The sequence below is a fragment of the Arachis stenosperma genome, chromosome 1 (assembly GCF_014773155.1).
Source record: "Arachis stenosperma cultivar V10309 chromosome 1, arast.V10309.gnm1.PFL2, whole genome shotgun sequence".
Classification (NCBI taxonomy): Eukaryota; Viridiplantae; Streptophyta; class Magnoliopsida; order Fabales; family Fabaceae; genus Arachis; species Arachis stenosperma.
The window spans coordinates 3,918,553-3,932,476 of record NC_080377.1 but is presented as its reverse complement, the minus strand read 5'-3'; the positions used below and the strand labels follow the sequence as shown (position 1 = coordinate 3,932,476).

Genomic DNA, 13,924 nt, shown 5'->3' with positions numbered 1-13,924 from the left:
GAAGGAATAAAGTGGATTTAGAGGAGAGTTTTGGAATGAAAGCAACAAATGATAATAGCCTTACGCTTATATAGTATGGCGAATTCAACTTGAAGTTCGTCGGGGTGCAGCGAACTTGTCCTAAATGTAAAAAAAAAACCGTATTTAAAAAATTAAAGTTCAAAAATCTTGTTTGGGAAAATATATTTTTTTTATTTTATTCCAGAAAAAATCCCCAATTTTAAGAACCATTTTAAGAATTGTTTTGTAAAAATTGGACCGACCCACTTAGTCGAACCAAAAAATTAGTCAACCAGCCACTAAATCGGACCGAGTTGCTAATAGGATCAGACTTGCAACAGAATCGGTGAAAAACCGTTTTGAACCATTTAGATATAAGAAAACTGATGACCTAGCCGATTTTTCTTTTAGAAACGGGACCGGGTCAAATTTTTTAAAACCTCTAATAAACGACGCATACTATCCAAAATAATCACCCATACTATCTTTGGTCCAATATGAATGAAATGAATATTACCTATACTATCCAAAATAATCATCCGGGTAGTAAGAATAAAAAATTTAAACTGATTTTGGGGTTTACCAAAGATTAAACTTTTAACATTTCGAATCTAGAATTCTAATATTATATCATGAAACTACTCAACCTAAAAACTTAACCTAACAAAAAAAATAACACTAATAGTTATATTTCTAATACTGAATAAACCTCCGTTAAATTTCCATTTGTTCCCATACTTTCTCGTAAAAAAAAAAAAAGAGAAAAAACCCCTAATTCAGCGGCACCCCCAAGTCGCATCTCTCAACCATCCCCAACCTCAACTCACTCTCTCCCAAGAATCACAACGGCAGCCAACGGCGGAGTTCGTTACTTGTCACTCTCATCGCCGGCTCCTCTGCCTCGTCCCCGCACCGTCAGTGTTTGCTAGCCTCTGCCTCCTCCGTCTGTGTCGTCCCGGCCGCCTTGGCTCCGCCGTGCCTCGTCTGTCTCTGCCTCCGCCTCGTCTGCCTCTGCCTCTGCCTCTGCTTCCTCAGTCGCCATCGTGTTGGCTCCTTTGCAGGCTCTGCTCTGCTCCTCTCCGAAGCTCTGCCTCCGCCGAAGCTCTTCCCTCTCTCGCCGGCGGCTTGCTCTGCAACGGTGCAACAACACGGCAACGACCCCAAGTTGGAAAATCGTCCCTGACTCCGTTTCTGGCTTTCTGCTTCTGCTGTAGGTGAATTTTTTTTAGTTATTCTTATTAATTTTTTATACTGGATTTTTGCTGTTTTAATGTATTGATGCTGATTGTACTTGTATGTAGAACTGATTGATTTAATTTGTAATAGATTGAGATGAATTGTACTCGTATATAAAACTAATTGATTTAATTTGTTGTTCTCTTTGTTCTTTTTCCTTTCTTGAGGCTTGTATACTAAAGTTGGAGAAACTGAGAGAGATAATAGAGGAGAAGATATTTTCATTAACACTACAAAATTTGTCTCCTAGCTTGATGATCAAATGATGAAGATTCAATAAAAGGGTCTCTCTTCTGGTGTTGTGTAGCACTCTAATTTCCTCAGTGGATTAATCACTTTGCAATAGTTTGATTTGGAGTTCAGTAGTGATACATAAGAGTTTGTTTTATTAAAAAGAGAGAAAATGGGAAGATTCTAGCAATTTTAAGTTTCAACATGAAATTGTCATTTGAATTGAAGTTTTTTCATTATATTTGTCTTGTTTTTCATTCAGGAAGGGTCTTCAATGTTCTGTTCTTTGGTCCTTTTGTTTTCCTTTGCATGTTTAGAACAAAGATGCTAAAAGGTGCCAAAAAAAGAGTGACTGTAGTGTATGTAAAACTAGAAACAAGAAAATATTCAACAATGAATCTTTGAATGTGGAGGAGATGAAAAGGCTGATTTCGTTTTATTTGGAGTCTTGGAAACGAGGCAGGGAAGGCAGGATAATTGATCATTGAAGCTGTTTTGTTTCGTGCCTGTAGCTAGTGGATTTTTTTGTGTTAGGAGATATTACTAGTTATTTTGTTTTGTGTTGATTGATTAGCGTTTTGTATTCTTGTTTTGGTTGTATCTTTTCGTCTTGTTGCTGCTGGTTGTTGTAGTTGTTTTGCTCCTCACCACCCTCGTTGGGTTTCTGTGAGTGATTTTAAGTATCCAAAAAACAAAGAGAGAAAGTGACCGTAGAAGAAATATTCTGGCACATAAAAACATAATCACAAGTCCGCACACTTGGAAGAAGTTGAAGTGGTTAGAGTGGATTGTTTGGACTGCATCAAAATGTTGCCACCTTATTCTATGTTCCTATTTGTTTAAGTTTGACTTATAGAATATGCTTAAAATCAATGTGTATTTTTTGCTATGGATGTGACTTGGGCTTTTCTAGAGGAATGTTCATGTTCACACACAAAAAAAAAATATTGGAATGCTGCTATATGAGTTTATTTTCCAATGGAACATATTTCCTTGAAAAACAAATAAGTCATAATTTGAGGCTTTGCATTATAACTTTAATTTTCAGGTGTTTTCTTTTTCTTGATTAATCGCTGGATAATTGATTATTCTGGGTCAACCGGTTCATCCACCGACCCACCAGTTGAACCACTCCCAGAGCAAAACTGTCATTTGCCATAACTGAAGTAACGGATTTCGTTTTTTGCTTTCCATGCCGCGTTACAAAGATGATTCCCCTGCCATTCGCGTCTACACTGTTTGCGATGAATCTCGGTCTCTATCCCTTACCCTTCTACTCCATTCCAAATTCACCTCTCAATTTCATTCATAAATTAACAACAATCATATTTGGAAGGTGCAGGTATTTGATTGTGAGGAATGTTCCGTCATTGGGCTGCGGAGATGATCTAAAACAATTGTTTTCATCCTATGGAGAAGTAGAAGAGTGAGTTCATCACTTCTCGAATTGCTCACTCCTTTTGTTCTCCTTCCTCTGTTCCTCATACTTCTTTATAAATGTATTTTCTTTTATTTTATTTGAATGATTTTTTATTTATTTATGTTGGTTTAGGTGTAAGCCAATGGATGCGGAGGACTGTGAGCCATTCACTGATGTCTATTGGATCAAATTCCGTCTTTTCAGCAATGCCAGGTTCTTCTCTCTCTCTCTCATTCATATCATGAGCTTTGAGTAGAACTGTGCATTTGCATTTGCATTTTTATTTGATTTTTGACTGTGTTTAGTACTCTACCACATTTAATTGTTTCAGGTTTGCTAAAAGAAAATTGGATGATTTTGTTTTCCTTGGGAATCGACTGCAGGTTTCATATGCTCCCCAATTTGAGACGCTCTCTGACACAAAGGATAAGTTAGAGGGGAGAAGAAGAGAGGTTTTGGCGCGACTAAACCGTAAGTTTAGGGTTTAAGGGTTAGTGTTGCTTGTTGTATTGACTGTTGTAATTACTTTGTATGTGTGTGTTCTTGATGATATTGAAATCAGCTAGAAGATCCAAAGAGATTGGAGCCCCCTCAAGCTCGAAAACTATGAGTAAGAGTGAGGTAGTTGCTGTTTCCTCAAATACCAGTTTCGTATCGGCACATTTGGATCATAATGAAAGGTAAGTTGTGGTCTGTCTGTTTGCCTATGCTTGATTCTAGTCGAAGTTATGGCAACTTGTATAATTGATTCTCTTTTTGCTTGGGATGTTGAATCCAGAGGCAGTTCACACGTTGGTAATCTTCCAATAACAACGGTCTCCTCTAATCAGGTTTGTCACCTTTTTTGTGTTCACCTTAATTTGACAAGAAAAGCTTTTGTAGGAACGAATCAAACTTTTCCTTGCTAGAATTTCTTTACGAGCATTTTGAAGTTAAATTGTTTTATCTTTAATACCATTATTACTCAAGACAAATTGGAACAAACCTATCTTCATTCCCCAGCACTATTTTGTTAAACTCTTGGAATCTTATGTTTTCTATTGGAAAATCATTTTTCGCGTTTGTAATATTTTTGCAGCCTGTTAGGCCCTGGCCCAGCGGATGATGATATATTATAGCCATGTTATTGGACATATTAATCTTTGCTGACTATGGACTATGGTGTTATATGTAAAGAAATAATACTTGCTTGGCATCTATTATTACCTCTTACTAATAAATTCCATGATGAACAGGATTATTTTCCTTCTGATTCCTTGAATCAAACAGTGAGACTTGTCCGGGATAAGCTTGATAAGGTGATTTATCCAACTCCATAATAGGTTTCTGATGTCTTTTATTTCACTTCCAAGAAATAATTTCACTTTCTCATCCAGATTCAAGCCAGTGGGGAGCATCCACAAGCTGGATCTGCATCCAAGAAAGCAAGAGTTGATAACAGGAGGAGGATTTAACAATCGCAAAATTGTTGGTGTTCCCGTGATTTTATTTGCCGTTGCCTTAATCGAATGAACTCCACTTAAGATATGATTTCAACTCAAGTACACATATAGTAGCTCAATCCCAAAGTGTCTTGGCAATTTTTATTTCTTATCTTCAAGTTTTCTTCCGCAATTGGAATCTAAGGCACTTAGAGCCACTCAATCCTGCGAGGGTCATCCAGTTATAGTATTATACTGTAAATGAAGTAGCTAGCAAGAACTTCACCAAATTATCAGTCACCATGCAATTGTTTGGTGGGCGTGTTCTTTTCCAAGTCAGGCCATCTTGTAAGAAAGCTTATTATTTGAACTGTGGTCAATGTGGTTTCATCTGGAATAGCAATGATGCAAGTTGCCATAAGGAAAACACCTGTGACCAACCAAGCACTTTTGCCTAGTGCCTATAAAGTATAAACCATTGTCTTTAACTTAGACACAGCTACTGGAATATTTACCAATTTTCGGTGGCAAGGGACCGTAGCTGATTTGCATCTATATAAATTTGTATCCTACAAGCTAGATGTAGGTGGGGATGGAGTGAGGGGTGGTTGGAGTTGGGGTTGGGTTTAGTAGAGTTTGGTGTGTTAGTGGTTGGGGTTGGGACGACGGTGGTGTGAGGAGCGTGGCAATGTTGGTGGCAAAGGGTGCAGGATGGTTATTGGTGGGGTTGGGTTACGGTTGAAGAGCCGGGAAAATATTTTTAAAATAAGAAAAAAATTGTAAAATAATAAAGTAAAGAATTAACACACACACACACACATATATATATATATATGAGTCTTTACTCTTTTTATGTTTTTGGGAAGGAAAAGTATAGGTAAATAATAAAAATACTAAACAATGTGAATAATGAATATATCGAATATTTATTTTACTAAGTGTGTGGATAATTATTCTAATATTAAAATTTAGATATGGTAATTTTGGAGGTGTAGTGTGTCTTTATTTTATCGGTGGTTGTTCATATTGTTCAAAAAAGTTATTGATTACCTAGTATAACCCGAAAAGGGAATCATCACTCTCAATTTCTAAAGCTCAAATCCAGCACTTGCTGAAGGACAGGCAGAAGAGGAAGTAATTAATATAGTTTTTACCTATAAAAAAAATTTGAAAAGAGACCATGTTATTCTAATCCAACCTTGGAATTCTTGCATTTTCTTATATCCAATCTTCTTTACAGGGCACGTTCTTGGGATTACAAAAGCAAATTTCATGTTACTATTTTCTATAAATTAACAACATAGAGAGTTGGTTTAGCATTCTAAGACCTTACTAGATTTCATCTCTTCTTTGTGGTCTCAAATTCGAATATTAAAAAAGGTAGTAAAAAATGTTGTTGTTAAAATGAATAGTCACGAATTTTACCCCAAAATAATCTATTTCCCATTTATAGAATCAAATATTAGTAGTAATAAAAATTATTACTACATTGCAAGTTAATTTGGCATCATCATAGTTAAGAACAACGTTTATATTGTATAAAATTTGATTTTTTTTAATAAATAGAAAATATCTAAGAGCTGAAGAAAAAAATAAGGGAAAAAAAAGATATATAAGGTAGTATTTGTTTTTAAATAATGGAATTGTGATTGAAAAACTGAGACTAAAATTAAAATTTTAGTTTTTGAGACACAATTTTGGTTTCTTCAGTATTTTTAAAAGTAAGGACACAAGTGATTGAAATTTTTGAGGACATAGATTGAATCTTTAATAATATTTTTTTAATAATTATGGATATTTTAATAAATATTCTTATTTTATCTTTATATTTATCTTGAATCAAATATGATATTAAGACATATTTAATTATTAAATTGTTAATATGTATAACAATTAATATATATTGATATTGAAAAATAATCTTATTAAAATTTTCTTAATATTAAAATAATATATATTAATATCAAAAAATTAATAGTAAAATATAAAAAAATTGTTAACAAAAATTTTGGTAAAATCATAATTTAATAATTAAAAAAATTATTGAAAGATATCTTAAAAAATAATTTAGTTATTAAATTTTTCTAAAATATTTTGATAAAAAATAATTTATTAAAAGATATTTTGGTAAGTAAAATTTAATAAAAGAATAAAATTTTTGCTATAAGATATTTTTGTAAAAAATAAATTTTTTTTTGAAAAATAGATAAAATTAACACAAAAAAATTTAAAATTAATTAAAGAAAAATTTTTTAAAAGTGACAAAAAGAAGAGAATGTACATCTTATAAATAAAAAAGAAAAAAATGTTATTTTAATATTTTACAGAAGAAAAAAAAGTAAAATTTTTTCTAAAATTTATTAAAAATCAAATTTTAACAATTTAGACCCGATTTTAATATAATCCGAAAATAATATGATTTTACCGAATTTAAAAGTAGTTAAAAATCTCAAAAATTTCTCCAAACTCCAAACACTTGTAATTGTATTTGTGTGCGCCGTGCAAATTGCAAAACCCTACCTGAACCCTCTCAAGTTTCAACACACATTGTTTCCCCCAAACAACAATGTCTCTCAGCATTCTCCGATCGCGATCCATTTCCGTCGCAGCCACCCGCCTCCTCTGCACAGCCAGTTCTGCCCCCGCTTCCGCTTCGGAGTCGGCTCCGCCACCGGAGGCCGAGCCACGCCGCCACGGTGGCTTCCTCAAGTTCGCCGTCGGAAGCATACTCACCGGTGCCATCGCCACTGCCGGTTACGCATCTTACGGTTAGATTTCTCCCTCTTTCCGCTTTACTTCTTTAGCGTTCTAAAGCGAGTTGTTTTTGTTGTTCTATCCGTTGGCGTTGCTATTGAATCAATTTAACTTGGAAATGATAAAAAGATAAAAATTAAATGTGCCTAATGTACTGTTTTCATTGAATAAAGTTGATTTGGAAATTATTCAAAGTGGAGGTTTATGTTTTTTAATGCTGTTACTTATTTTCTGAATATCAATCTTGGAACTTATTTTGATGTAATCTTTACGTAGATTTGAATCAATTTGGTTATTGTTCATTGAGTTATCTGTTCTTTAATAAATTTGGAGGCTTGGAGCAACTGTTTATGCGCTTAGGACAGCTATTTGATCAAATCGATATGGAATGATAAATTTATTCCTTTTGTTTTATACATGCTTAGTGTTTTTATTGAACAAGGGCATGAGTCTTGGCGTAACAATAAGCTAGCTGCCTAGTGAGTAGTGACATGAAGATCATAAGTTTAAATCTTACAAACAGCATAATTTTCTTGCAGGACCATGTAAGAACCTTGTGTGCATTGATCCTCCTTTATAGTGTTGCTATTGATCCAAATTCCAAAGTGATTTTGAATTGAGCGAAAATGAAGATTTACTTTAATTTGTATTGATTCTGCACTTAAATCATTTGGAATTTCTTCTGCAGCTTACAGTTTGAATGAAATAGAAGAAAAAACTAAGCCTTTCCGTGAGTCAGTGAAGAAGAGTCCAGGTGATGGAGCTACTTCACTTGATGTGAGTATTAATTATTTCTCCACCCTCCTTAACATTCAATCTCTTGCGCTAATTCTTTGTTTCACGTTTTTTTTTGGGAACTATTAATTGATAAATTTATTTCAAATATGTTCGGGGTTAATTAGTTGCGTATGTGAAATAACTCTTGGAATGTCGCCGTTCTTGTTTGATGTTGAGAATTTGGCATCAATCGAATGTAAAAAATGTATTCACCGTTTTAACAACTTTCTGCTTGGGTTCTATATGTATTTTTCTACTTGTTGTACAAGTAAAGTTTAACTATAACAGATTAAAGATTATCTTATTTTAGTACTTGAAATGGCAATCTTTTTTAATACATGATGACACTAAACATTGATCCATTTCTGTTTAAGCACCACATGGTTGATCTTGTTCCTACGGATTTTAGGGAAAAAAATGTGATTGAGATTGACTGGCAATTATTCTTGGTTTTGGTTTAGTAGATTGTGTTTGAAGTTTTTCCCATTATATTGAGTTGGAGGACTAACATGATTATGCTAGTAACTCAGTAATTGCCTGGTCCATTAGGATCTTCCATTGCCAATCTTACGCTTTTACATAGCTTTTGGTTCCATTCTTTTTGAAAAGATAAATTACAATTATCTCTTCACTTTTCAGTCTTTCTTTATAGGCCAGAAGAATCACGTTAGGCATAACATATTCTTGTGTATATGGTTCTGCAGAAATTTCAAGGGTTGCTATACTCTGCAGCAATGACAGGTTTTTCCTCAACCCCAAGCTATATGATGTTTACATCTTGTGTTATATATGTGTGCTGCTTCTTTAAATGAGTTATCTGTCTTCTACTTTCTTCATGTGATTGATTTGGATGATTTCTGTAGTTTTGGTGGTTCTTCAAGTAGCCCTGTTTCTTTTTTTATTCATGAACTGAAAATAATGCTTAAATATAAGTCTATGGGTTTTTGTGGACCTAGTTGTAGAATAATTAGTTGCAACAAATGGTTTAGTGATGTAATTAATGGTAACAGACTAACACATAATTGATGGTTGAGTTCCATCACAAACCCCTACTATTTTGTTCATAGTAAGGACCTTGAAAAAAGGGCAGTCCAGTGCACAAGCATCCCGCGTTAAGCAGGGTCCAGGGAAGGGCCGCACTCAAAGGGTGTAATATACGCAATCTAATCTGATATTTTATTCATAGTAAGTACCTAATTAATTTTTTTTTAAATCTAGTATTGAGATATATGCATGCATCTTTTATGTGTGTGGCCTGACGAGATTGGTAGGGAACTTGATTTTAGGCTCTTGTGAGAACAACAATAAAAGGCTCCAGTGAGAAAAGTCAATTGGATAGAAGATTGTCCAATTAATAATGGAAGAAAGACCATTATACATATAAAAAAAAGAAAAAGACAAAGGGAATACCATTATGAAGGACCTTCTGAAAATTTTGTAGTAAAATGTTAAGTCCTTTTATTGAGAAGATTGTGTGATTGGTCTATGTATCCAATTCCCCTTAGTTGGATGAGACTTTGTTGTTGTTGTTAATGTGATATGGTATGAGGACATTCTTTTAGCCACCTGACCAACCGAAAAGATTACCCTCTTGATCAAATAATCAATTGATTAGATACGAAGGGCTTAAAGAAGGAGGCAGTAGTGAGCAGGTATGAAAGCCAACCAAAACAGTGAAATTTAGACAGTCAATTAGGACACGTTTAGTTAGGATTTTAGTTCTATTCTTAAGTTCAAGGGAGAAGTTTTCTTTTCTTTGCCCATAATCTCGGTGGTAGAGAGATTGCGTTAGTGTCATTTTTCTAGTTGAAAGGTATTTGTGTAATTGGCTACTATTTAATTGTTAATACTATATTCTGATGCCTAATAGAGATTCAGCTTATGGCAATTGTGATCTGCAGGGAAGATTGGTGTAGAAAAAATGATTAACTTTCGGGTGTTAAAGTGCTGTGATGAGCCATACTTTATTATACTAGATGTCGGGTGGTGAAGTGCCAGTAAGAGCATAAGATAGTTTTGCGAGGATGAAATTGTTGCAACGTAGGAGTTGTCATTGTACAAGAAAGATAAGATTATTAATGAGTATATTCAAAATTACTGTAGTAAAGGTGGTAAAAGCATGTCTAAAGTAGTGTGGTTTGGACATGTTCAAAGGAGAGCAATAAAATCATTTGTTAGGACCATGGGCCATTAATTAGAGGTATTGAGAGACCATTTCATTTGCTTAGCAGAGTTGATCAATGGAGGATGGTGATACTTTATGGTATTGGTGAAAAGGAGCGAAATGCCTTTCATTTTGATTTGGAGATAAGATAATGGATTTTATTTTTGTTTTGTTTTGGAGGGGGTGGGTGGAGCTTTTGGTTAGGACATACAAGAATAATGGAGAGGAAAAGAAATAGTTATAATGTAAATGTAATGTAATTTGTTTTTTAATTAAAAATTTATACATTCGCCCTACTTGCTTTCACGTTATTTTCCCTCCTTTCCTCTCATCAAGCTAATGAGAGTGGTCGCCATTCTTACATTCCCTTCCCGATCCCTTTTCCGATATTATCTGCATCCAACAGTACTTAAATGATTAAAATGAATTTAGAGCTAAATATTTCACAATTACTTGGTTTGTACTAGAACATGATGGGTTTTGTTTTATTCATGTAATTAATTCTTCCTGGTGGTAAAAGGACTGGTATTGGTGGTGATAGTTATTAACAGAATTTGATTGTTTTATATGTAACATCTCAGTGCCTGCTAAAGCGATAGAGCTCTATTTGGATGCAAGAAAGTTAGTTGAAGAACAAGTTCGGGTACGTGTACAGTTTTCTTCTATAAATGTGATTTTAGTATGTGTTTTTTTTTTTTATCATTATTTAAATAACAGTATGATCTTTTTACTGATCATTAGAGCTACACGGAGCCACATGCAGAGAAGCTTCTTCCAGATTTGTCTCCTCAAGAGCAACATGCGTTTACACTTGTTCTGGATCTCAACGAGACATTGATTCATTATATGTGGACGGTAAGGCTTCAACTGTAAGTCACCTTAAATGAATAATTAGACTGGTTGGTAGCATATTCTTTTAGGTAACCATTTATTCTATACACGGTTACACAGATTTTTTACCTCTTCGTGACTTGCCACTGCTGCTTACTTAGGGATGTGTTGTATGAAACTGGTTTGTATTTTTGTTTGATATGGACAGCGAGAGACAGGCTGGCAGACATTTAAGAGACCTGGTGTTGATGCATTCTTGGAACATCTTAGTAAATATTATGAAATTGTCGTCTACAGCGATGAACAAAATACTGTAAGTTGATATTGTTTCTCCCTTTGATGAACAGATATGTTACTTTTATGACATATTATTCATTTGTGGTTTCAATATATTTATTTTATTTTCCCAGTTTGTAGATCCTGTCGTAGAAAGGCTGAATAATCCCAGGCCAACTATACGATTTGCGCTAGCAAGGACAGCTACGAAGTATCAAGATGGGAAACATTTCAGAGTATGCTTAAGTTATTATTCTTGTGTTCGCTCATATTATATCCTTGTTCTTGCTGTTCTTTACTTTATTGTCTCAAATTGTATCTGTGATCTTGTTGTTCTTTAATGTGCATGTTGCTTCATGATAATTAGTTTTGTCAATTCCCAATGTTGAAGAATAAAACCTTGAATTTTGTATGCATGTCAGAAAATTGATTTTTTGGGAAAATAATGGAAGGGAATTATTTGATGCAGAGTAGAGTTGGATGAAGAGTGAAGATTGTAACTAAATTTGTGAGGAGAGTGTGCATTGCATGTGATTTTTTATTTTTTTTTCCTACATTATAAAATGGACAATCTACACGCTTCATTAAAAGAGGACTTTGATAAAAGTGACTCTAACATGTTTGTAAAAAAATATATATATTTTGATGTTCTTGTAATTTGTTCTTTTACTCACCTTGCTTGGCAGGATCTTTCAAAATTAAACAGGGATCCTGCAAAAGTTCTCTATTTAAGTGGCCATGCTTTTGAAGGTTGCCTTCAACCTGAGAACTGCGTCCCAATTAAGCCATGGCAGCAGACCGATAAAGATGATACAGCTCTGTTGGATTTTATACCATTTCTCGAGTGTAAGCACTTAGTTATGATATGTTCAACCACCAACTCTAATTATCAGCACAGACAGTGTCTTATATTGCATTAATTATTTTCTTTGTGTAGATGTTGCCTGTAGTAGTCCAGCTGATATAAGGCAAGTGCTAGCATCTTATCAGGGATGTGATATTCCAGCTGAATTTATTAGACGTTCCAAAGATCACCAAAGGTAATATTTGGAGTTTTCTGCATATTAAACTTAGCGAGATCGAAGATGGGTATTGTTTCTTTATATTTGTTTGGTATAATTATTGTCCGATTTCCTAGGTAATGTGTGTTGTGTTGTAAACTGACTTGTTGGATCTTGCTTCATGTACTAATACCGGTCTTAGCATTTTTTTTCTTTCTCCATATACATATACAAGTATATAGCGGTACGTTGAGTTGGAGGAAACTAGCTAGAGATTAGAATTAGTCATAATGGAGGTTTTTCCGTGTTACACCTTTTTCATCCATGAACTTGTGTGTACTGTATTAGTCTGTACTCTGCATTGGGTGTTTCTATCTTCAAATCAGATTATTTCTGTGCAGGTAGTTCTCTCATGTAAACTATATTCCCATTAGTCCAATAGACTCCGGATATTGATAGTTTATGCCAAAATGTTCCTTAGATGGATGGATCACTCTTCGGTGATTGAAGGATTCTATTTATATACATGATTTTGCAAGTTCATTGACATTAACTCCCTGTTTTTCTCCAAACGTTTCCAAATATGCAGGAAAATGCAAGAGCAGAAAGGTCGAGGTCGCTTCTGGAGAAATTGATCCCAGGATTAACGTAAAAATGGAAAAATTATTGCGCCTCCTCATTGCTGCGAGATGAGAATATTTAGTTTCATTGCAAGTTGATGATAATGATGAGTGATTACATTGTATTGATTTTAGAGAAACATTAACCCACATGATTTTTCAATTTCTGCGTTTGCACTTTTTTTTATCATAAAGGGAGAGAAAAACTGGCCTAAAAAAAGTTCAGTGTAAAAGGGGTCTCAAAATTCTAGGAGAACCAGTAGGATTTATCTAGAGAGAAAAATGTAAATTTTTGGTTTTTTTTTTTCCCAATATTTTGCCGTCTGTTGAAATTCTGTTGCTGTTCAATTTATAAATTCCAGCTAGCTTTTGGTCGTTCATTCTTTGCTTCTAACTTTTTTTTCTTTTGTAGTTGGGTGAATGCAAGACAGAAAATAACGGAAGAAAAAAAAATAAGGACAAGTTATTTAAATAAATTGTTTGAAAATTAAATTTTTTAAAAACTAAATTTATTAGATTATATTTTTTTAATATAGCATACAAAATTGCAATCTTTCTATATCTATAGAAATTGTTACAGGGTATAGTAATTTTCAATTGAACGGAATTCGCTCGCTACAGGTGTAGCTGCCAAATATTGCTTTGCATAAACCGTGGCATACATGAGCAATTTATGTATAAGGGGATTGTCTATATAAATAAAAAAATAGATATTTAAATAATAATAATGATGATAATAAATACCTTTTAATAAAATTCTAATTCACATTAATCTTGATAGTAATATAAAAAAAATTATTATATAGCTAGTGTTTGATGTTTTATTGTGTATGATATAGTTGGTGAAATAGAAAATAAATATAAAATGTGTCATGTATATTTTGTTTTGTTTTTTTTTTTTTTGTTACTCCTACTAGAATTCCTTTCTTTTTTATTGGGATTTAAAACTTACTGAGATTTCATATCAGTAAAATCTCCGTAAAAATAACACAATGGTCTTTTTTTATAAATGACTTTATTTGGATAAAAAAATTATATAAATTTTTTAAATAATTTTATTTTGATATAACAATTAAATCAATGTTTTTTTATTTTTTATTTTTTATATTAAGTTGTAAGAAAATATAATATTTGAAAAAATAAAATATGTTAATTCTTTAATTTAAAATTTATTTTGAATTAAGTTAAATACG

The 13,924-nt window shown here is 33.4% G+C and overlaps 2 protein-coding genes across 3 annotated transcripts; both read left to right on the top strand.

The window, feature by feature from the left end:
• Positions 1-766: 766 nt before the first annotated feature.
• Positions 767-4,800, top strand: LOC130960562 (uncharacterized). Of its 2 annotated transcripts, none has more exons than XM_057885990.1 (9): positions 767-1,210; positions 2,516-2,721; positions 2,810-2,893; positions 3,020-3,100; positions 3,219-3,358; positions 3,450-3,567; positions 3,666-3,717; positions 4,123-4,185; positions 4,264-4,800. In XM_057885990.1, the coding sequence occupies exons 2-9, from the start codon at positions 2,660-2,662 to the stop codon at positions 4,339-4,341; spliced, it is 678 nt and encodes a 225-aa protein (XP_057741973.1). In that variant the 5' UTR covers positions 767-1,210; positions 2,516-2,659; the 3' UTR covers positions 4,342-4,800. The 2 variants fall into 2 exon arrangements, with proteins under 2 accessions (XP_057741973.1, XP_057741982.1); XM_057885999.1 differs by having other exon boundaries at positions 767-1,214.
• Positions 4,801-6,789: 1,989 nt separating this feature from the next.
• On the top strand, positions 6,790-13,104 carry LOC130948687 (mitochondrial import inner membrane translocase subunit TIM50). Its single transcript, XM_057877563.1, has 10 exons — positions 6,790-7,076; positions 7,751-7,839; positions 8,544-8,580; positions 10,585-10,646; positions 10,745-10,858; positions 11,043-11,147; positions 11,245-11,346; positions 11,797-11,956; positions 12,048-12,150; positions 12,701-13,104. Exons 1-10 carry the CDS (start codon positions 6,875-6,877, stop codon positions 12,744-12,746), a joined length of 1,020 nt encoding a protein of 339 aa, XP_057733546.1. The 5' UTR covers positions 6,790-6,874; the 3' UTR covers positions 12,747-13,104.
• Positions 13,105-13,924: the final 820 nt, after the last annotated feature.

Coding starts and splice junctions, on each gene's coding strand:
- LOC130960562 (XM_057885990.1), top strand. CDS start 2,660: ATGCCGCGTTACAAAGATGATTCCCCTGCCATTCGCGTCTACACTGTT. Junction 3,359..3,449: donor GGTTTTGGCGCGACTAAACC/GTAAGTTTAGGG, acceptor TATTGAAATCAG/CTAGAAGATCCAAAGAGATT. Junction 3,718..4,122: donor CAACGGTCTCCTCTAATCAG/GTTTGTCACCTT, acceptor CATGATGAACAG/GATTATTTTCCTTCTGATTC.
- LOC130948687 (XM_057877563.1), top strand. CDS start 6,875: ATGTCTCTCAGCATTCTCCGATCGCGATCCATTTCCGTCGCAGCCACC. Junction 11,347..11,796: donor AAGATGGGAAACATTTCAGA/GTATGCTTAAGT, acceptor CTTGCTTGGCAG/GATCTTTCAAAATTAAACAG. Junction 11,957..12,047: donor TTTTATACCATTTCTCGAGT/GTAAGCACTTAG, acceptor TTCTTTGTGTAG/ATGTTGCCTGTAGTAGTCCA.